General features: G+C 43.7%; 1 protein-coding gene across 1 annotated transcript in view; it reads right to left on the minus strand.

The window, feature by feature from the left end:
• Positions 1-364: 364 nt before the first annotated feature.
• scara5 (scavenger receptor class A, member 5 (putative)) overlaps positions 365-23,228 on the minus strand; it is a 51,745-nt gene continuing 28,881 nt past the window's right edge. The window contains 6 exon segments of the mRNA XM_053445373.1: positions 365-4,222; positions 7,787-7,975; positions 13,060-13,125; positions 15,322-15,429; positions 17,507-17,539; positions 17,542-17,586. Coding sequence (XP_053301348.1) covers positions 4,089-4,222; positions 7,787-7,975; positions 13,060-13,125; positions 15,322-15,429; positions 17,507-17,539; positions 17,542-17,586 — 575 coding nt within the window. The 3' untranslated portion in view covers positions 365-4,088.

A 23,228-nucleotide genomic window follows, 5' to 3' on the forward strand; every position in this document is an offset into this window, starting at 1 on the left:
ACTGCATCAAATAAACAATATTAAACTTGCACCTCCCTGGAGGACAAGTGAAACTTCTCTTGAACTCAGTCAGCTCCACGGTCTTTGTTCTCCCTGTCGTCCATGTGTGTCCACGCATCAGCTGATTTTTCAGATAATCATCTCTGCATCAACCTCACATGTGGAAACGATCATACATGTAATTACCCATCAGAGCCGTCAGTCACATCTCGTACACGTTGCACACACGTCCACGTGCAGTCATATGTGCGAGTCCCACACACCTCCAGCTCACCACCCCCCCGCTCTCTTCACCTGTGGACGTCTGAGAAGAGCCTGTTTCCACTTCACCTCAGTCACCAGGAGTAATAACACAGTTCACCCGTTTAAACAAATCTACAGTTTATTATTTCAGCAGTGCATATACAACATTTTTTAGTGGTACATAATATCTACAGAACATTAAGTAAAAAGTTGTGTATTTCTTTAAGCAAATGTACTTTCATGACATGATCATGTTTGATTTAAGCATTTACTCCTGTAGGTTAACTCTGAAGCCCTTATATGTGTTATGACCAGCACAATGTAATACAAACACACACACACACACCGACACACACGTGTATATGCACAAGTGCTTTGAGCCGTTATGCCAAAATAGTACAAAGGTCTTAGTGTAACCGAGTTTACATGAAAACAAATCCCTTTAAAAATCCTTCGGAGGAAAAAATAGAAATTTAAGTGCACTTAGGTGCTCTTATTTTGAAAGATAAGGCTTTAAGGCGTCAGGAAACCCCGTCACAGCCGTTCATAACCTCCTGAGCTCTGATAGACAGTTAGGAACATCTGTTGAAATACATATACGTGCGAGTTGAACCTCCAGAGACTTACTGACGTTATAAATCAGGTGATAAGTAGAGAAACTCTCCAGTTGGTGACATCTCAGAGGGTTTTCACTTGGTCCTACATGATGTCAATGAACAATCTTCAGAAATGGAAGGTTACATCTACACAAAGCCGACCTCTAGTCAATCGGAGTGAAGTAAAACAAGGCTGAAGTCCTGAGGGTTGCAGGATATACAAGAGCTAGCCCTGGATATCCTCTGTTCTTGAAGAGGGAGCCCTCGTAAAGCTTCAGTCAGACCAATTGCTAGAGATGAAGAGGGTGAGCTTCAGGTGCTCTTCATCACTCTCTCCCCCCCCCCGACTTGCAGCAATGCTTTGCAGAACAACTCCACTTCCGCCTCTCCTCACATCAAGCTGCATATTTTGGAGGCTGCCGGGAACATGATCCTCAAACAAGCCTTTGGAGTCCCAGTCGGTGCTGGCGTCACTGCCAGGTGCCGGCCGGACCCGTCTGGCAACACTTCACAAGAACCCGAACTCAGACTCTGGCTCTGAGAATCTTCAGAACTGTGAGAACACGTACACGTGCCCTCGTTTAATCAAGAGACCAAAACTAACAGACCAAACACAAGAGTCAAGACGACCTCACGTGTTTCAGGCCCCTGAACACCGGCTGAGGCCCTTTCATCAGAGATCCAATTACAAACACCTCGGATTCAAGGTGGGAGGCTTTAAAATGGCCCCAATGCACTATGGGATATTAGTAACACCCATTGTAAAGATGACCCCATCAGAGCAGTGCCCTCTACTGACTGATTATCAGATTGCTGGCAAGTGCTTTACCAAACAGAAATTAATACATTACAGTCTGACTGAGTGTTCACCGAAAATGTTAAGACAGGCATTGAGTATATTCAGGTGTTTTGAAGATTATGATCATTTGAACATTTAATAGATTGTTTGCGCTCATAAAATATGCAAAAATAAAAGTCCAGCATGATTTTCCTGAGCAATTTGTATGTATTATATCCAAATTACAAATATATTCAATTTAAATTGTTGTAAGAAGGAGGAAAATGGGTGAAATGATTTTGAAAGGATCAAACCTCTTCCCAATAATTGTTCTGCTGATTGACTTATTGGTTAATTAACACATTCAGCTCTAATGAGTGCTATGATAATAATAATAATATGAAGCATTGAACTCTCCAGCAGCCACAGCGCTGGTGTCTTTAAGTCCCGGTCGTCACAGTCACAAACATTTAAAAGTATTATTGCTTTTGTAAAACCGTTGTGAACAAAGTGAAAAATCTTAAACATCAAACAGAAGAAAGTGAAAATTAATACAAAAAATCCTTCTGGTCTCAGGTGTAAAAGTTGTGATGTTTTTTAACTATGCTTGTTTAATAAAATACAAAAAACAGTCTGTAGTAAAGTTGACATGCATAAAAACTTACTCCATCATAAAACATGGTATGAATTATACACTATTTTTTTTGTTTTTGCACAGAGACTAGAGTATTATCCAATAAAATAAAAACTAAAATCGTTGAAGAAATCCCCTGAAGGCAGATTTGATATATCACATTACAGAGGCCAAAGAAACATGTTGTGTGAGGCCGCCGTGACCTTTGACCTCCGACCGCAAGTCGAATCAGCTAATCCTCGAGATCAGAGGTGAACACTTGTACCACGTCTGAAGAAATTCTCTCAAGATGTTCTGGAGATATCACGTTCACAAGAATGTGACGGACGGAAAGCACCGAGCCCCCGGCCGTAAAAATACACAACACAAACATGTGTCCTACCCACGATTCCCTTTTGTGTTAACTTCTGACAAGACTTTTTAAATCTGGTTTCTCGCCTCATTCCCCCCCCCCCGACTCCCCTTCCCTCTTTTTATGCTTTCATCTGAATTCTCTGGCAGAGTCGTGGTATAAAACTAGAAACCACGTCAAACACCAACAAGGCCCTTTAACATGAGGTAGAAAAAGTCATTTTCTGGCCACGGGTCAAATTTATATCGGTATTCATGTGTCAGTGGGGCGGAGACATGTTGATCGAGGACTCCACAGATCATAAGAGCAAAGGGAATTTAACTACAAGCCCGTGGAGGGTAGAAAAGTTCACGGTGCATTAAAAAATATTCCCCCCCCGCTTCGCACATAAATCATGGCTGCGTGAAGAGACAGGTTCCTGCACATGTTCTGCTCCAGCGTGTGGTCGGGTGGGTTCTCGAAGCTCAGACGGAGACGAGAGCCAGGACACTTGGGAGGTACCAACTCGGCTGGATGTGAGAGGAGCTATAAAGTTTAAAACCCACTGAGAGAGGAGTACAAATTAGAAGAAAACACTTGTTATGTTATGGTTGGTTTAGTCTGTGTGTGTGTGCGTGTGTGTGTGTGTGTGTGTGTGTGTGTGTGTGTGTGTGCACTAATACTGAAACAACCCAACAGTTTGGCAGTAAACACCGACAGACCCACAGTTATAAATTGTGCAGGGCAGGCGTCCCAGCATCCATCTGTTTATACTCATCTGTTCTCTTTTCTTCATAATCACTTCATCTGTCCACGGCAGCGACTCTCGTCCAATTTCAAAACCCTGTTAGCTGCAGACTCATACTTTCTTTACAGATATAATAGCACGGAGAGAAGCAGTGGTTTGCTGATGAGCAGGTGAAAGGACTCACAGATGTTATGGTTCAAACATGAAAAGAGATTACGTGACAGGAGAATGTTGAGCTGCGTTTTTTTTTTTAAACTCAGATATCAGGGCTGAAAAAAAACGGATTATGATGAAGCACAAAAGCCGTTTCTACACGAGAGGGAGAAGAGCAGCTGCCTGGAGATGAAGCATCAGTTCACAGTCTCATCGGTTTCCTCATGAGCCGGTTCAGCTCGTCAGCAGCTCGGAGACGACTTATTGAATATGCGAATCGTCAAATCAGTTTTTTTTTCTCCACACTGGAGGGAAAGCAAAGCAACCGGCCGATCTCAGATCAGCCTCTGAGGGCAACTTCACAAAAAGCTGACCTTGACCCTTCAAAGGTCAAAGGTCCGGGGTTCCAGTCTGATGAAGACTCAGTCAAATCTCTCACTACGCAGTCGATAAAAACCAGAATTTAGTCTTTGAGTCAGTCGTGTGGCTTCACCAGGTGGACGTAGTTCACCGTGAAGCAGGTTTAAAAAAGGGAAGGCACAGTTTGAGGAGACGTTGAGCCGCCGCCGCTGCAGCAGAAGAAGAAGAAGCAGCATCGATGTGGTTTAGACGGTGCAGGTGACGCCGGCGTCCTCCACGTGGCCGCAGTTGGTTTTGCCCCAGCCGGGAAAGTTGCACTGGTGGATGGTGTCCTCCGTCCCAGTACACGCCACGTCGTCCATCCAGATCAGACCAGTTCCTGCACAGAGAGAAGGAGGGCGCTCTGTAAACACCTCAATCAGGCAACGCTCACTCTATTCATATTGTCATAATGCCACTTCACAATAAGCTGTCGATCACATCTCATATCTCTTGTTGGTTATTAGACGATGTAGAGAGAAGGGGGGGTGGGGGGGGGGGGGGGGGGGAGTCCATGAACCAGTTCCCTGGCCATTGCTTTTTGTTTAACTTTCCTCTTTTCTAACATCTGTGTTCTTTTGTCTTTCTCTTCCCTCTCTGTCCTGTTTTGGAAAAATATTCGGTCCAGTAAAAACAATCATGTTTATGAACAGAAAAACATGAAGATCCGTTTTCCAGGAAACTCGTAAACAAGGCCACCACCTCGGCTACACAACATATGGCACGTGGAACGCAATCAATGAAAATGATCTAACCCCCCCCAAAAGTTTTCTTTATAATTATGAATATGTTATTGCAGCGGCCCAACACAGACTCCACATCTGGAGTGGAGCAGCAGCTGTTGAACGATCCGTCGTGTCTCTGACGGATCGTTCATGCTTCACTTTCCCTCGTCTGTGTCAGAGAAATGAAACCGGAGCCGATGAGACTGAACACGTTGCCTCTCTGTGTACACACATAGTGTAAAGGTCATAAACACAGACTGTACACGAAGACAGACGACAAATGAGGCATCTCCATCGCCCCCAGGTGGCCGGCTGCAGTATAGGCCCTCCATGTTCACGTTTGTGGTGATATTAAAAACATTTTTCAGTTGCATTTACTTGTTTTCTCTCTGATTATTCAGCTTTGTAAGAGTCTGATTGAGACACAGAAGAACTGCGAGTGCTTCCTCACAGACTCGTGCATCAGATTAAATCATATCTGGTAATAAAAGCATCCCAGCTGCTCGGCAGATCTTTTGGCCGGACGCCTTCTCGCTATAAACTCTGGATCCTGTTTGTGGAAGCAGAACCACTGGAGAGTTTCAGAAAGTCCCGGACACTCTGGGGTTTGAGAGGATACTCAGCTGTGTGAGGGGGGGGGGGGGGGGGGGGGACAGCATTCGACTCGAACAGACTCTGAGGGTTTTGAGCCTCGTTTGTGAGAGGTCGACTCGTTAAAGATTAATTTTAATCAGCATGTGGAGCCTCGTGGAGGAGGAGAGAGAAGCTGTCCTCTCCGCTGCTCACCTCCAAATCACAGACGCTAATCACAGACCGGACGGGGAACTCACGCCACATCTCCGGACTCTTTCCAAAATAATCAAAAATCAAAATTTCAAGATTAAAAATGGCCACTAAATGCAAAATAGCAGGCTTCCTGTTGCGTTTTTCCAATGCACCTAGGGACTCTTCTGTTTGTCTGGTCATGATACACCTGTGTATGGATTTTTGTGAAGATCGGTCAATGTGAACACGTTCCGGGGGTCTCGGGGGGGGGGCACCTTTGAGACATTTTGCGATGCCCATTGAAAATTCCCGAAGAATACGAAAATTTTAACCACTTTCTAACTTTCTGCAAATTTAGGTAAGAATTTGAGCATGTTAAAGCCCTCAAAAAGCCAATTCATTTGCCTGAATAATAATAATAATAATAATAATCATTACAATTTCAATAGGGCCTCCCACTGTCAGTGCTCGGGCCCTAAATACCAACTTCTATTGCCTTTTTTTTAAAACGTGGAACTACTGTCTATTGCCTGCTTCTTCTGGACGAACCCGAACATGTATATAAATATCTGAAGTGACTTGTGTTTTCTGTTTTGCAGACTCAGCATCTTCCTGCATCAGTCCCTGAACCTTTCCTGCTTCTTTCATTGGAAGCCAGTTTCCGACAGGCCACACAACCTGCAGCGTGTGAGACCAGCCCGCACAGACGTGTTGTGATTCATGAATCTCTCATGTTGTGTTGTTCCAGTGAAACTCTGCTCAGATGAAGAAAGTTGCTTTAAAGACCCGTCTTAAACAACTTCATTGTGAGTCAGCTGTAAAAGAGACTTTGTGTGTTTTTGTGTTATGGAAGACGTTCAGTGTGAAATATGCTTTTTGAAAGTGCAGACTCGGGTTCGGGGAAGTTTCAACTTGGCTCGTTTCTGTTTTTAATACATTAAAGCTCCAGTTGCGCAACAGGATATTAAAAGAAAAATAAAACAGCATGAACTTTAGATCATCATTGGACACATTCGCTCTCAAGTGAAAAACAGACTAACAGCATTAAAGTCATTTTGTATTTACATTGACCCCCAAAAAAAATCCAGAATCAAATCTCTCTTTCTCAAAGAGCTTTTTGTTTGGCACCCTCTCTGCTCCCTTAGAAACAAAACATGGGAATGAAAGGGAGACATTTGAGAAGGAGACACAGAGGATCTAAATTATGCATTTAAAAGTTGATATATATATCTACTAGCTCCAGAAAACTACAGAGATGTCTGCCTGTATGAGCCGATTTGGTGCAATTTGGACACACAACATGTTTTAAGATTAAATAACTGTAAATAAACAGGTGACCAGTGCGTCATTAACGTAATTGACAATGTGCATCTACAAAAAAAGGTCTCGATGATTCATATTCCTGCAAAATCTGATCCAAATGCTTCTTTTACAGGTCGACTTCTAATAAAGAAAAAGGGGAAAGTTCAACAAACCATCATCTCGGTCACACCATGTGCTTCTAATATTCAAAAACACAACAAAGAGTCATCAGCTGACAGTTGACAGTAGCATGAGACATCCCAGACACACACACACACACACACACACACACACACACACACACACACACACACACACACACACACACACACACACACACACACACACACACACACACACACACACACACACACACACACACACACACACACACACACACGAGATGGAAATCGAGGCTCACTACGTGCACTCGGCTGCTCTGTTGAATTTACTTTGACGGACTCGGACCTTTTCAAACTGTTTACTCAACGCACACTTACAGAACTGTTTACAGGCCGAGGTCACAACAAATGTGTTACACTTTTAACACAAATAGGCGTTGAGTCTCTCAGACACTGTGTGTGATCTCAGGGTCACACCCAGAGATCATTTAGAAAAAGAGTCTCAACGTTTCACAGGGATTTGGAGGATTAACGAGGTTTGGTCTGTTTGGACAAAGTAAAGTGAGACGGGAGGAGAAGAAGGTGAATGACTCATCTGAAAAACATAAATTTAAATTTCAGATTATTCGTTTTAAATTGAGAGCAGCCGCGCTGTTAGTCACTGCTGTTATCTGGAGCTCGTCCCCTGGAACAAAAGCTTTGTTTCCAGACTCACTGGTCACATCGTGGAGGGAGAGGAAGATGGATACGACCTCGGAGACTCTTCTTGACGACATCTGGCTCACATGACTTTCCTCATAAAACCTTAATATTAATCCCTGCAGCGTTGTAGGGCATCGATAAAACAACACAACTCCACCGGCAAAGAACGTGGCTCCAACCAGGATGTATCACCACGGGCGTGGTGCCGTGGGAAACGATATTTCAATTTCATTTCCTGCTGGATTTTTATCGATCTTTCTTCTCAAACATTGTCACTGAGTCTCTTACCGAGTCCGAAGCGTCCGGTCTTGTGGACCTCGGCCGCTCCTCGGTATCCCAGCATCCTGCAGACCACGTCCCCGTCCTTCTGGTCCCAGACGTCGTCACACACCGTCCCCCAGCGGCGCTCGTGGAAAACCTCCACGCGGCCTTCGTGAGGACCCGACCCGTTTACCAGCCGCACCAGGGTCTCCTCCACTGCAACACAAACACAACATGGGTGTCTAACAATTGTTGTAAACAGAATTTAACTGAACTCACACTGAGAAGATTGTTTCCCTTGTGAATGTTTATACATTTAATGAAGTGCCATAATTCAAGCTGATATGAAAACACACTGAGATGAACAGATCGAGCTTTTTTGAGGTTTTGGGGTTTCGAAGTTGTGTGTAAACAATATTTCACTAATTGTTGAACATTGTCTGAACAACAAAGACACGTTAACCCAGCGATAATCTCACAAACCAGTAAAAGAAATGATTTTTTTCTCCACTGGATAAACATCTGTTAAAGGTTTATCCGGTCACTTTATGGGAAAATAAAAATAAGCAGCTGTTGCTAAAAAAGATGTGAAAACATGGAAGAGAGACAAGAAGCCTGTGAGAGTGAAAGATGTAGAATGAAAAGAGAATAAGAAACATTATAAAAAGAGGTTTTTGAAAAGGCACAGGAGGAAATTAAGAGAAGTTAAGATGCATGAAAATGAGACAAGGCTCAGTGGTGATGTCTCCTCTTCCTGTTTATGTGTGTGTCTGTGTGTGTCTGTGTGTGTTAATGTGTGTTACTACCTACAAACACACACACAAGGCTGTTGACAACGTGCTGGATAGTGTCTCCAGACGCATCATGTCCACAGGATACCAGTTTCATCAGACCATCATAAACTTTAACTGTGCAGCATTTAACACTCATTATACAGTGAAGCCCTTCGCCCTCACTGGCTCATCATAACTTAATATCCACCATAACATCAGACCGTCATATCTGCTGCACACATTCATATCACAGGCTGCAAATCAAAACCAGATATTTCAGCTTCCTGCTGCTCTTTCCTTTTGTCAGGACTGAAAATATAATTAATAACCCCCCCGAGCAGCGAAGGTCCCAACAGGTGGATCCTTCCCGAGGTCAAACTGTCCCAGGATTCACCGCACAATGTCTTAATTGTCGAGTCGAGACCAAAAACAAAATGTTCCTGTTGTGTTGAAATGCAGCAGAGAAATCCTCCATGGACCAGATGTCTCATGTCGGCTCAGACTTCCCCCGTCCACTCGGGCTCAAAAAGGCCAAAAGTGAAGCGTCTTAATCGTCCTCTAGGGGACATGGAATAACTGAGAAGTTAAAGTGCATAGTTAAATAAAGCATTCTGTCATTTTAGGTCGTTCTTATCACACTGATGTTTGTTCAAGTGTTTATTTTTCCAGTAACTGATAAAAATACTTAATTTCTGGTTAGTGGGAGGAGGTGGAGACGTATCGTCCATCTTTATAAAAGAGTCCATGAGAAGAACCACAAGCTGGAGAGGCGTAGTTAGAGCCATTCAACACATCATTGGGTGAAATCATTTGCTAACGTAATTCACACTTGCTTCCAACCTGACTGTGTTTGAAAAATCATAAAATATCCACATGTCAGACCATAAATTTCATTTTTTGGATGGAAATATAAGAAAATAGAATGTGGCCGTTATTTCAGTGTTTGGATAATTTGCCTCGAATCGCTGAGTTCAACCAAATACTGAGAACTTTATGTCGTTAATGACTTTTTCAGGTTGAGCTCAGTGACGCTAACGGACAGAAACGTGATAAATCAACAGAGGACGTTCACCATTAATATGACACTTTCCCCAATTTGGACTAAACTTGACTTTTCTTAACGAGCCTTGAACTCTTCTCCTGAAAGCAGGGGATTAATGCGAGACGCTATAATGGAGAGTTTTCATCCAGGGGGGAACGAGAGGAGAGAGGTTGGTGCTCGTCCAAGTGGGTCGAGCAGCGGGGGGGCGGACGGGCCACGAAACCAGACTGTCCATACCTGACGGAGGCCAGAATATGGAGTGATCACATATTACTAATGTTTATCTGGCAGTAAGTCAGCGAAGATGGGAGGGAGGGAGGGAGAGAGGAAGGGAGGGAAGGAGGGAAGGAGAGAGGGAAGGAGGGAAGGAGGGAAGGAGGGAGGGAAGAAAGGAGGGACGAAAGGAGGGAAGGAGGGTGAGAAGGAAGGAGGGAAGGAGGGAAGGAAGGAGGGAGAGAAAGAGGGAGGGAGAGAAATAGGGAGGGAGGGAGGGAAGGATATAGGGAGGGAAGGAAGGAGGGAAGGAGGGAGAGAAGGAGGGAGGGAGGGAAGGAGGGAGGGAAGGAGCGAAGGAGGGAAAGAGGGAGAGAAGGAGGCTGGGAGGGAAGGAGGGAAGGAGGGAAGGAGGGAGGGAGGGAGGGAAGGAGGGAAGGAGGGAAGGAGGGAAGGAGCGAAGGAAGGAGGGAAGGAGGGAAGGAGGTAGGGAAGGAGGGAAGGAGGTAGGGCAGGAGGGAAGGAGGGAAGGAGGGAAGGAGGGAAGGAGGGAAGGAAGGAGGGAAGGAGGGAAGGAGGGAGAGAAGGAGGCTGGGAGGGAAGGAGGGAAGGAGGGAAGGAGGGAGGGAAGGAGGGAGGGAGAGAGGGAAGGAGGGAAGGAAGGAGGGAAGGAGGGAAGGAGGGAACGAATGGCTTCAGAACAAAAGTTAACCGGCTCCATCTGTTTGTGAAAAGTTGCTGAAACTCCATTTTTATCGTCTTTCACGTTGTTCGATTTTCTTCTTTTGAATCTTTGTTTCTAATTGTTTTAAATCTTTGTTGTTACAATCAAACCAACAGTTCAACATTTTGGTAATTACGGTTAATATAAAAGCGTCAGCCAATTAGCTTAGCTTAGCATAATGACTAGAAGCAGGGGGAAGCGGTTAGCCTGGCTCTGACCCAGCAGGAACAAAAAATCTGCCGACCAGATTCTCACACGTTCACTAATTGACGACATGTAAAAGACTATTAAAGATTAAAACTGCATCTGAGAATGAAACTGTAAATAACAGAAGAGATGGATTCATCGTGTGCATTCCTGCGTGGGGCTAAATTTTTATTACACAACACTGCGGAGGAGTTGTGTTGTTCTGCTTTCAGTGACAGGTTCAGAAAATAAAAAGAGAGTATAAATCAAAAACTGAGCAGGAATGAAGAGTGGAGAATAATCATAGTTTGACATATAGAAATTGTGGTTAAAAGGAAAATAACCGTATATTGTAAATCTTAAAACTCTGGCTTCAGGTGAACGTGCACGTGATTACAGTGACATGGCATTTTCACGATCCTGCGTCCCGCGGTGAACATAAATTTGTCATTAGAGTTGAAACTTGAAATCCTTTCCAGAGCTGCACTTGGCTGTGGTTCCAGATTCTGCAGAGTAACAGCATCACGGCCGTGGAGCTCTGCAGGTGTGTGGATCAGAACGGAGGCCAAGTCTGAACCGAGGTGTGGTCCAGGGCGAGGGCGCCAGGAGCACGGCTGTAGGAAGCAGGCGAGAGGACTTTACGCCCTCTGGCCCACGTTGGTTTTAACCCCACGGATCCCAGTATACCAGTAATGACTACTGGAGCACTACATGGCTCGCAGCTGGTGCGATCCCACCGCACGATGGTGTCTCGTTTTCACGCCTGGGACATATAAAATGAAACATCTGGAAAGATTTAGAAACCAAAAAAAAATCATCTGCAGAGACACAGAACTAAATTTGGCTTCATCATCCGGGAGCTGCAGCTGAGAACACATTTTTATCGACTTGTATTTGAGTCGTGGAGGTTCTGGTCCTCGGGCTCCGGGTTCGGTTCTGGTGAGTAAGAAGAGACTTCACCCTGGATTCAAAGAAACATCGATGCAGAGACAACAGAAGAAAGTTTTTCTCTGTTTTCTCTTTTGCACTTTTCAAATGACTCCAATCTGGGCTCCGTTGGTTCTCTCTCACCCAAACACCCACCAGAGCCCAAAGAGTCGGATCCCTAATGGTGATTCTTCAACTTCTCTTGATGCCCGTGGACGAATGAGCATCTCACACAGAAACGTCCGGGGGGGGGGGGGGGGGGGCTCAGCGCTCACACAGGAATTCACTGTTTTGCTTTGAAGGGTAAAAAAAAAAAAGATCCCAGCCATGCATCAGAGGGTCGATGACAGAAAAGTGCATCACACGCCGATTCAATATTCCTGACAGCCGGCAGCATGTGGTCTCACTTTCTCCAAAGAACATCAAACCGTCTCTGAAGGTTCTGTAACGAGCAGAGTCACCTGACGTGATGATGAAACCAAGACAGAAGATGAGGAGGACTAATGTTCTCCCTCCTACCTGACTGCAGGTTGGCGGTTTGGTGCCAGGTTTCAAATTGCTCGGGTGTAATGGTTTCCTCGAAAGCTTTTGATGTGCACGAGGCCATGTGGTTGTTCTTCTAGTGGCGGACACCGTGAGATCAGATCCATGGATCCTTCAAAGAGGCCTCAGCTCTGTGCACCGGCCGGCAGGTGGATCAGAGCCCGTAAAGTCACCAGCTCGTAAATCTGTGATTCTCTCTGCGGCTGCGACTGGTCTGGTCTGGATCACATGTCCTGATGTACGGTTTGCTCTCATGTTACATCACTGGAGTCCCTCAAGGATCTTACCAAAATATTTATGGTATTATGTATAAATCACGTGAACATAACCACAGTGGAGATGTTGAAAGAACCGAGGGAAAAAAGGGGGATTTATTTACTCGGGTGCTTGAGGCCGGATTTGAGGAGTTTGAACGTTAATATTTTCATTTCAAGCCACGTCATATTTTAACTTAACCACATTTTAGAGAAACTTTTTACACTGTTTGCTTAGACAGCTACCGTACATCATTAATTCATATTTGTCACTGCATTTTTTAAAGATTTAACCACATAAGAGCATATGAGGCTTCAATATAAATACCTTATTCTATGCAGTACTTTTAATCTAATCCTTTTAGTAGATTTAACGCTGGTTCTTTGTTTCACTCGTGCTCACAGATGCAATGTGAGGGAAACTCTGACTGGATCATAATTCTCATGAGGTCAAATAAAATCTCTCCTTCCCACTGGCCCCCAGAACACAACAAATCCAAATTTAAATTCATATTTTTTCAGCTTGCCACAGGTCACAGGGGTCACGGTGGATGTTTGTGTTTTAATTTTCCAGCTGTTTCAGGACTCAGGTGCAAACAGGCAGGAGAACAAGAGGAGGAGTGAGTTACTGCTCTCACCTGTTTTATCTCCTTGGTCGCCCCGATCCCCTTTCTCCCCCCTTGGCCCCCGTTCTCCTCTGTCACCTGAGGAAAGGGAAAGAGAGATTTATTCAAACTGTACAGGAGCAGATATAGAATCTTACATGACCCCCCCCTATTAACAACGTTTCAACCACAGACAGATTTAATGTTAGTAAAAATAACTTTTCTCCTCCCATTTCCTCTCGTCTATAACTTCTGAGCAGCCTCTGAAATAGAAGGTTCTGTAACCTCCTTCCTGAGATGTACAGAACATGTATAAATAGTGGACACCGCTCTGCTTCCTGTGTTTATTTTAATTCTTAATGTCGGGGTGGAGGAGGTTTGAAAGAGAAGTAGGCGTAAGAGAAAAGATAGAAGTATATGCCACAGTAAAGCCAGAGTCAAGGCATGTTTTTATTTTATTTTTTACAGTGTTTGCTTAGTGGAAAAAGTTAATGCATCGCAAAAACCACAGAATGACTATAAGTAAAAAATCCATCCATCTGTGGTTTCTGGAGAATTATGCTACGTTAACGCACGACACCTCCGTCCAATCAGACGCCTGGAGACGGCTTCTCCTCCTTTGTTTTCATTTCAAAATATGATTCTGTTCCAAAGACAGAGAGTTCGCGTCGGAGCTAATTCTCAGGTTTGAAACCACAAGTCTGGTTTCGCCATGAAGCTGCGAGAGGATCAGCTTCAAGTTCGGCATTCGTCCCAACTCTGATTAGCAGGAGGTGGCACTCAGTCACATTCAGTGCACGTGTGTGTCTGTGTGTGTGATTAGTGCAGCGAACACTGCACCACACCCTGTGAGCATCACCTCGGCTCTGACCGCTTCCTTACAACTGAATAACACTGCAAGAAATCACTGATCCACTGCTGAGCCGCAGGAGGCCACAGATGGGTTTGATTTAAAAACTGATTTTAATACACGATGAAAATCTGAATGTCTGGGATTTAAAATACTTAAAGTTTCCCTCAATCACAACTTTTAGCTCCAGGGACTTTCATCCAGACTGATTCAGTGAATTCACTGCAGACACAGAGGATGAAGACCTCATTAATAAGTCAAACTTTTCACTTATCCAGTAAGATATCTCAGAATCAGACAAAATATTGTACAAACGTTTATGTTTTCAGTCACATCTTTATCTGGAGAGGTCAAATTATAACCTTTTAACACCCCCCCCCCCCACACACACAAACACACACTCTCCATCTATAAAAAGAAACCACGAAGCCCCCCCACGCTGTTTTAACAAGCTCTTCAGGATCCCTCCTGTCTTCACCGCTGAGCGACTCCAAGGCCACGTTCACACCAGTATAAACGCTTCACTGGTTTGTTAAACCCACCACCACCCAGGACCCAGAAAGCACAGACACACATTGTTGCTCTCCACTTGTTGTTGTGTTTTTCTTCTGTATGGATCTTTTCTTTGACACGATCAACCCGTCAATCAGACGACGTGTCCAGTGTCGGGGTTTTATCGAACGCGCTGATCTCAGATGCACCAGGAACCATAATAAATATTAATAAATAAAACTACGGTGGAGTCTGGTTCTTCAGTTTTGAAGTCGAGGGCTCACCCGGGGGGGGGGGGGTCGAGGTTCAAAGAACGAGTGAGTGACGGCAACACCAGAAAAACTTCAGCCAAACCCAGATGTGATTGGCAACAGCTGTTTGCTAAACAAACACACACATATACAGTATGACAGGTTGACACAAGACAGACTGCAGCGCCTTATCATGTTAGTCATGGTTATGATTCCCTCCACAGAGCAGAGTGTGTGTGTGTGTGTGTCTGTCTATGTGTGTGTGTGTTGGTTATCACTGCCAGTGTCCAGCTGGTGGAGACATCAACACCCCAGAGATTTGTGTGGATATTAACCAATCTGGATAAATGGATGATGGGAGAGGACGGGGGAAGAAGAGGAGGGTGAAGGAGATTTGATGAATGTGTTCTCTGATGTTCAAAGAAATATTCATTTTACAGTGTAAATGGAAACAATGGAAAACTACCAGTCAATCAGAATCCTGAATGAATGAAGCTTTACACTGTACATTGGGATTATAACATATTATTATGATATTCTCATAAGTGAGTAATCTGTGCTGTTTGTTCTTGGTTCGTAGGAAGTGATGAAGACCAACGACTCAGCAAAAATCAACTTTTAATTGCTGAAGTATCAAAGTAGATCCTGTATATAAGTTTATTTATAACCTGTACTGGTTAGTGTGAGTTATTACCAGCCTACCTCTAGGCCCAGCAGGTCCAACGTCTCCTTTTTCTCCCTGAACCCCTTCGACCCCGACCGACCCTTTAACGCCACGCGGGCCCTGGAGGCCTTTTTCTCCCGTGAACCCTGAAAACACACAAACACACAGGAATGAGTTCAGTCAACAACAAACAAACAAACAAACAAATAAATAAGAAAACTGTTGTGGTGTCAGGTTCTCCTCAACACGAAAACACAAAACAATCTGTCAGCACAGATTTGGAGATGGAGGCGTGTTTATGAGTTTCATGATGACTCTACATGTTTTTATTGGATTAAATGGGCCAAATCATTTAAAACCAAACTTATCAGGGAACAGGAACTCTTGAACTTACATCAGCGTCATAACAATCTAAAGTGAAAACGTGTATTTTGTTTCATGTCTCGTGGTTTGGCTTCACTTTTGGGAGCCGTCCCGTCGTCCATCTTTTCAAACAGGCAGTAATATGACGACTTGATGACTCAGATCCAATAAACTGCTCTTTTCAGCTTGATCCCATGAAAACAAAGATTTAAAGACGTTGGCTCTAATGTTCCCGTTGCTCTGTCACCTCCTCGGTCATCGCTCACTCGGAGAAAATCTTTTGTTCCCTCGGATTTTTCCTGGTAAGTCTCCTGAGTCACGGCAACACAATGAAACATGTGTACACACTAAACACACACAGACTTAATGAATTACCGATTGCTGTGATAAGCTCCGATTACACTGTTGTGACGACTCAGCGGCTTGAATGAAATAATGAAACTGAATCAGAGCCAGAGACTCAAAAAACAAAACCAGTGACGGCTGAATCACAAACAGATTGGATCGAAGGTTTGTTTATAAGAAAGGAGGAAAAAAAATCTATTTCAATTTCTGCTAATGTCATTAATCATACAGGTTTACACAGAGAGAATGTATTTGTTTACAATTTAGATTTACAATCTTCTAGTACTCAGTGTTACCGAGTACAAGTACTTTTTTCTAAATAAGTAAAACATGAACTAGCTCAGATACAGACAGACAGCTGTTACCAGAAACACTGGTGCTGTTGTGTTTTGTCTATGTTTTGGCCCTGGGGGGGGGTTTCCTAGGTTTTTATGTTGGCTAATAATGAGCCCCCCCCCCCCCCCCCCCCCCCCCCCCTAAACAGTGAAGAATTCTTTGCATTTACATTTTTCCTGGAACTAGCAGAGTCCCTTTCAGCAGGAAGATAATGCTTCTTGGAAAAGCCATGTGAGAGTGTATCGGTGGAGGAGTCTGGAGCAGACGATGACTGGAGGGGGGGGGGGTGGATGGATGGATCAAGAGGTACCCAGCTGGAGGGGCTTCCCGAAACATCTGGAGTCACATCGTTGTTTGCTTCTTCTTACAGTAACGATGCAATGTTGTCGTTTCATGGTTCCTGAAGAGCCAAATTCCTCCTGGACGAAGGTTCGTGTTCGGGGGATTTTGAGGAATCACCTCCGAGACGGAGACAGATGAGCCGTCCCACCGAGTCCAGTGCCTTGTTTTCTCAAGAGGATTCATTTGACCTTTTATTCTCCCTGCTGGATGTTTTTTATTAATGTCACTGAACACAAAGCAGAGCTGCGTCAGAACAGCGTCTGTGTTGTGTCAAAGATTCTCCACTTTCACGCCACTTAACTTTCAAACCTAAATCTTCTTTAATCTAATGAAATGTGACCCGTCTACCGTGACCATCCAAACAACTCAGGGGAGTGAATCAGAAGATCTGACATTTCCTGAAGTTGTACTTGTGCATTTCATTACTCCACTTTCATTAAATCACTAAATGTTTAGAGTTCTTTGAAACGCAGAATCCTCACTTATCTCCAAAGCTGAGGTTTGGAGCATCGACCTTTAAATTCATGAACAAAATTCAGATTTTCCAACCGTTAAATTGAGTCACTTTGCTGTTTCAACCACAGACTGAATATGTTTCAACTGAATTTGTCTGCTTACTTGTAAGATAGATGAAAACATCTGGTTGGTGACATGTTTATTTGGGAGAGAAATGCTAATAAAAGAACATTATTATGTGATAAATCCTGTGGTTTCAACCTTAACTGTTATTAGCTCCAAAATGATGATATGGTTCATTTACACATTTGAATCTAACCTCAATACTGCAGATTAATTTGACCTGGTTATTAATAGTAGGGTCATTCTGGCTGTACCCACCTCTCAGGCCGGTCAGGCCAGGGGCCCCAGGGGCCCGAATGGTCCAGTGTCACCCCTATCTCCCTTAGGTCCCGGAGGCCCTGCAGAAAGAAGAAAGATTATGGTCATGATGATATAAAGCATAAAAAAAACTCAATCACTGCTGCAAAATGTGTTATTAACACAGTTCTGTATTTATATAGAACCATTACACATGTTAAGAGAGGAGCTTGCAGGCAACATAGAGGTCGAGCATTGAAAACAATTATTAGTGAAAGACAAACTATTGCTGGAGAATGAGAAACCCGAGAAAACTTCTCATTGAGCACAAATAATTGATTAATGATTTATGATAGAAAATAAAATAAAACTCGGCCTCCGTCTGCACTGAGACTCTCTGATATTACACCGAGATGAGAAGAGCGTTCATCATTAGAACAGGTTGTCAAAGCAGATCATCACTTGAAAAGAGAACTAATGGAACCAAAGACCTGCAGATTTGAATGAAATCATAAAATCAAGTCAAATCAGGCAGAATTAAGGCCTTACTGGGACTTACAACTGGTCCAGACTCAATCCAAAAAGTTTGTTGTTCTTGGAGCGAGTGAGTGAAAAAAAAAGAAGCCCAATAGTGAGTGAAAGAGAGAGCACGAGGGAGAACGAGGGAGAGAACAGAGCGCTAGAGGTCTGGCCACAATGGAAACCACATGTTTAACAACACAACTTGTGGGAATGCTTAGCAGTGCAGCGCTTGTTATTGTCCAGCACATGTCCAGAGGTTCCAATGATTCTCTGAAGTCTCTTAATTTGAAGGTTTGTGATGCTGAGAACCTGCTGACGGGACTTTCAGATACACATCTATCTATCTATCTGCTGTTGTCGCCTCCGGCTGCTTCACATGTGCGTCCACTTAGGGACAAACGTCAAGTGGCCACCGGACTCATTAGGACTCGTCCCTTTGGGGACACGTGAATATCTGGGGCTAATGCTGTCGGTAGCAATGTGGGAAAAACGTTCATCTGCTGCTGGTTCCATGAGGAGTCAGAGGCTTCACATGAGGCAGGAGGACTCGATGATGGGGACCAGGCACGATTCATGACATTCTAAACAATAGTTAAAATCTGGTCAGTCAGGTTTAGGGTTCGGGAGAAACTTCTGTTTTTTTATTATCCACCAGGGGTGACGGTGTAATTCAGCTTATTTGTCTTCGCCTGTCAATCACAATTCAAAGTGATGGAGACTGAAGAGTTAAACATGGAGTGTGTAACTCAGCTCCCTGTTACCTTAAAATCATTTCTGTGGGTTTGAGAAATGAGTTTTTCCCTCATTAATATAATTTTAAAGAATTTACCTTAATATGTAAAGATAACGAGTTATGTATGTTATGTTTTGGTGCTAAACAAACAAAATGTAATTGTTTTTAGATGTTTCTAATGATGAATCGTTACATACTTGACTATGAAGAATACCTGGATATTCAGATCCTAACATGTGCCTTTCATTCCCCCAACTATAAATAGTATGATTTTAAAGTTATAGTTTGTTCAACTCATCCTCAGGGTCCTCACAAGTTGTGCAGTAGAGAAGTGTGTGTACTAAGCATCTGTTGTGCGTGCGTCAGCTCTGGAGACAACACTTCCCCCCCCGGTGGTCCTGGAGAAATTGCGCACTTGTTAAAAGTTTGTTTTAGCAGAGCTTCACATTATTAATCTCTTGGCTCTCCGGGTCCGACTTGTTCATTCAGCTGAAGGAGTTTCAACAATAACAAGCCGAGCGAGCCCCCCCCCCCCAAACCGGGATCAACCCACTGGTGAGGAGCGCCGGCGCCGCTGTCCCGCATCCAGTTTGGATAAGAGGATCTCCTGCAGAGTGAGATGTCTCACGGTCCAGCAGAGATCTCTGATGGGACACCATGAGTGTTTATCTCCATGAGAAATGATACAAAGACCTGATCAGGGATGAGGAGGAAACAGGATGTGGCGATGAAGAACAGATGGATGAAGGTCACACGCAGGCTACAGTGTTCAATGGATGTATTTAATATATGTCATAATATATATTTATATACTATTTATACTCCAATCGAGGATTCAGGGCAGTTTTCCTACAAAGTATCCTGGATAGTGAGCAAACTGATTTACAGCAAACTTTCTCAGTTTGTCTTTTGTAAAACTCTCCCAGTTGCTCGCAGAAAAGTAAACGTCTAAAAAAATGCTATAAAAAATGAAATGCCCCCCCCCCCCCCCATCAGCAAACAAGGACGTTATTATCTCTGGATCTGTATAAATCCACCGGTAATATGGTGGTTATGCTACATTTACTTATTGATGTTTATTTTCGTCTTCTCTCGCATTATATTTCATTTGTTTGCCCAAAACAGTGCAAAAGGAAATTGAAGGTTGACGTGTGAGGTTGTGTTAGCGTGTGTGTGTGTGTGTGTGTGTTAGGTGGCCTCGACGGAGCGAGGGAGCTCTTACTAGTAAAACAAACATGCCACTCAAAATATACATTAACGGCCATCACACGCTGTGAACGTTTCCAGGCCTCCGCTGCTCTCAGATCAGCCGATGACTGAACTGAAGAACTAACGGCTGCACAGCGACTCTCAGCAACAACAGATCATACGCCCAAAACTTGCGCGTCACTGATGCATCATGAAAACCCCCCGTGACTTCATGTTTTTGTGTGTTTTTTTGGCCTCGGAGCTCTTCATGCAAACTGTTGCACATCTGTCACGGGTCAAGTGGAGTCGTGACGCGGAGAAGCTTCCTGGAGGTTCAGTGATTAAGTGATTCTGCACGAATGAGAGAAATGGGCGTAGACACGGCAAACAAAATAAATTAAGTTTAGGTCTTTGTTCTCGGATCCAAAAGGTCACGGTTGTGTCTGTTGTGGTGTGTTAGTGAAGATGATTGTGTAGAGACAGAGAGAGTGGAACACAATAACTGGGCACAAATTAAATGCAACTATCAGGATGTGGAGAGTCGTGTTTTGCATTTAGAGGGAAACACTTTCATGTGTTTACAGATATTACCCCAACCCTCAAAGAGGCTGCAACTCTTTGAGCTGCAGAAACTTTAGATTTACTCACTTTTCCTCTTCCTGCTGAAAAACTTTAGATTTTCCTTAAAATGAATTTAGTTGACAATCAGCCCCAAATCAGGAAGTAGTTGGACGCTGCCATGAGATCGTAGAGAGGAGAATTAAGGTGGAGGTGCATTAAAATTGATATCTACAATAAAGACCAGGATATATGTGACCATTGTCTCGACTTGACAACAAACCCAATCTGCCTTTAAGCACGACATTTTGTAATCATGCAGTTTTCATCGAACGTAAACTTTCATTTAAAGTCATGTACGTGAACATGAATCCAGTTTTTGCTCAGTGTTTGGTCTCCACCAGCTCTTTCAGGAGATGTCGGGATCTTTAGCAGCCGACTGCTCCACTGTGTCGACCGCATAGCTGTTATTTTATGACGCAATGAAAGCACGGAGGCCAAACATGTAAAGAACAACAACAAAGATGACAGATGTTAAAGTTACTCAAGCTTAATCATTTCATGCCACACACGTGCACCGAGGGGGAGCTCACGTGCACGCTCTCCCTCACACACAACCACAAACATGTATTGCTCACTTCAAAACTGAAAGATAGTTGTGAAACCCGAGCGGAAGGTGCTTTTGATTTACGCTGATAGAAGAGCGGAGAAAAGAGAGAAAGGAAACAGAGGGATGAGGAGGGGGGGGGGGGGGGGGGGGGGGGGGGTTGGGGGATTAATATGGCCAAGAACATGACAAGCAAAGGAGAGAGGGGAATACCAGGGAGGGACTCGCAGCCATTTCACCAATAACACAATATTTTTTTATCACCACACTGGCTCACACACTTAACGTGTCCTTCTTTGGCTCCTGACACGTGAAATCTGAACTGTTCTGCTTTCTGGCAGGTTGGAACTTTTTCTTATTGGGTTTTACAAGGTGGAGACTCCAACACTTAATGTGCCTATGAGCTCATAACACTTTGAATGACACAGGCTTTAAATACACGGGAAAACACACAGATCATCAGGACGCCGATGAAGGTGGGTTTCATAACTGAGCTGGAACCAAGACGCCAGGATTAACTCAGAGTGCCTGCGTAGAAGTGAAGGGTGCAGATAACAAGGGGGTGATAAGGAGGCGCTTGGGGTGGATGGGGGGGTCAGAAGGGCTGGCTGTCAGTTGATAGTGACTGTTATATCATTATTAATTAAAGCTTGAAGCAGAGGAAGCCTGTTGCAAACTGAGAGTGTGGAGTTTGAAAGATTTAGGTATTTACTCTGCAGCAAAGGACAAATAAAAGACACATGGAGTTAACATGTTGGAAATGTGAGGACTCAGTGTTTTGGGAGTTTTGACCCATTTGAGAGACTGAGCGTGAAACGATTTTGGCTTCTGCTCTACAAACCTCTTAATCTGTCTTTTTAATAAATCATGGAAGTGCAGTAATTAATGACTGGTTGAGCCCTTTAATCACTTTTTTGGATGAAAGTGTTGGAAACTCTCCGTGTTGTGGAGCTCATCTCGTTAACTGACGTCACATCACTTGTGTTCACAGAAGGAAGAAACGCACCTAAACTTGGAATATGTAAAGATTATTCATTAAAATCTCAACCTGGAAATACGTTATGTATTTTTGTCATCCAAAATAAGTCTCTGCTGTAACTCCCGGGGCAAATGACGTACGACAAAGTGAAAACACACTGTTAGCCAATTAGCCAGTTAATCAGTTAGTCAATTAGCCACTCTGCCGTTCCAGCCTTCCACTGTTTATATTAGATCATTATTAATTATTGAAAGCTTAAACACATGACCTCACCTGAACATAGTTAGAATCTGCCGTGATCCCACGCTGCTTCACGACATCATCAAACTAGGTCTTTTATTATAGCTTTGATGAAGAGACCCCTAGTGGGCGAAGTTTCATAATGTACATTTAATAATATTCCTTCCTCTTGATAATATGTGTGTCCTAGCTCTTTACATTATTCTCCAAAAATCAGATATATCAAAAGCTCCATTTAGTAGCTGCTCTGAAGCTTTCAGCCATTTCACATGATCTTCTTCAGGAGATTATTTTACAGTTTAGCCAAATTACTGTAACCGGCTTTTGAAGGAACCGACATCTGGTGACTAACGAGGCACCGTGTGATGATGACCTCATGTGTGTCCCAGTGTGAAAACTCTCATTAACATATTAAAAGTGATGCCTTTACCCTCAGTGAGCAGCTGTTACTGTTAATAACACAATGTTGTGTGGTTATTTACAACCTGTGGCGGCAACACAACACACCCCCCACGAGGAGAGACCTCAGGCGACATCTCAATCAGCTTCTCCTGTTTCTTTAAGATTAAGAAAACAAGTCGAGTGCGACGGGAACAACGTGAATCCTCGAGGAATCAGAGAGTCAAACCAACAAGGAGATAAAGGAGGATGAAAGAAAACAAGAGGAGGCACGAGAACAGAAGAGAGGAGGATAAACATGGACGGAGATGTAAAAACTTTTCTTGGCGAAGGTGACCTTGAGCTAACGACAAACAAATGGGCAGCAGAACTAAAACGAATGTCTCAGAGCTGAGCGGTTGGGTTTTACATTCTGGATCCAGCGTCTAAATTTAACCCACAATTGTTTCCAGGCTCAGGAGAAAAGAAAAGAAAAAAAGACGGCATCCCACCCACATGTGAAGCAGACACGAGATCG

The sequence above is a fragment of the Pleuronectes platessa genome, chromosome 17 (genome assembly GCF_947347685.1).
Source record: "Pleuronectes platessa chromosome 17, fPlePla1.1, whole genome shotgun sequence".
Classification (NCBI taxonomy): Eukaryota; Metazoa; Chordata; class Actinopteri; order Pleuronectiformes; family Pleuronectidae; genus Pleuronectes; species Pleuronectes platessa.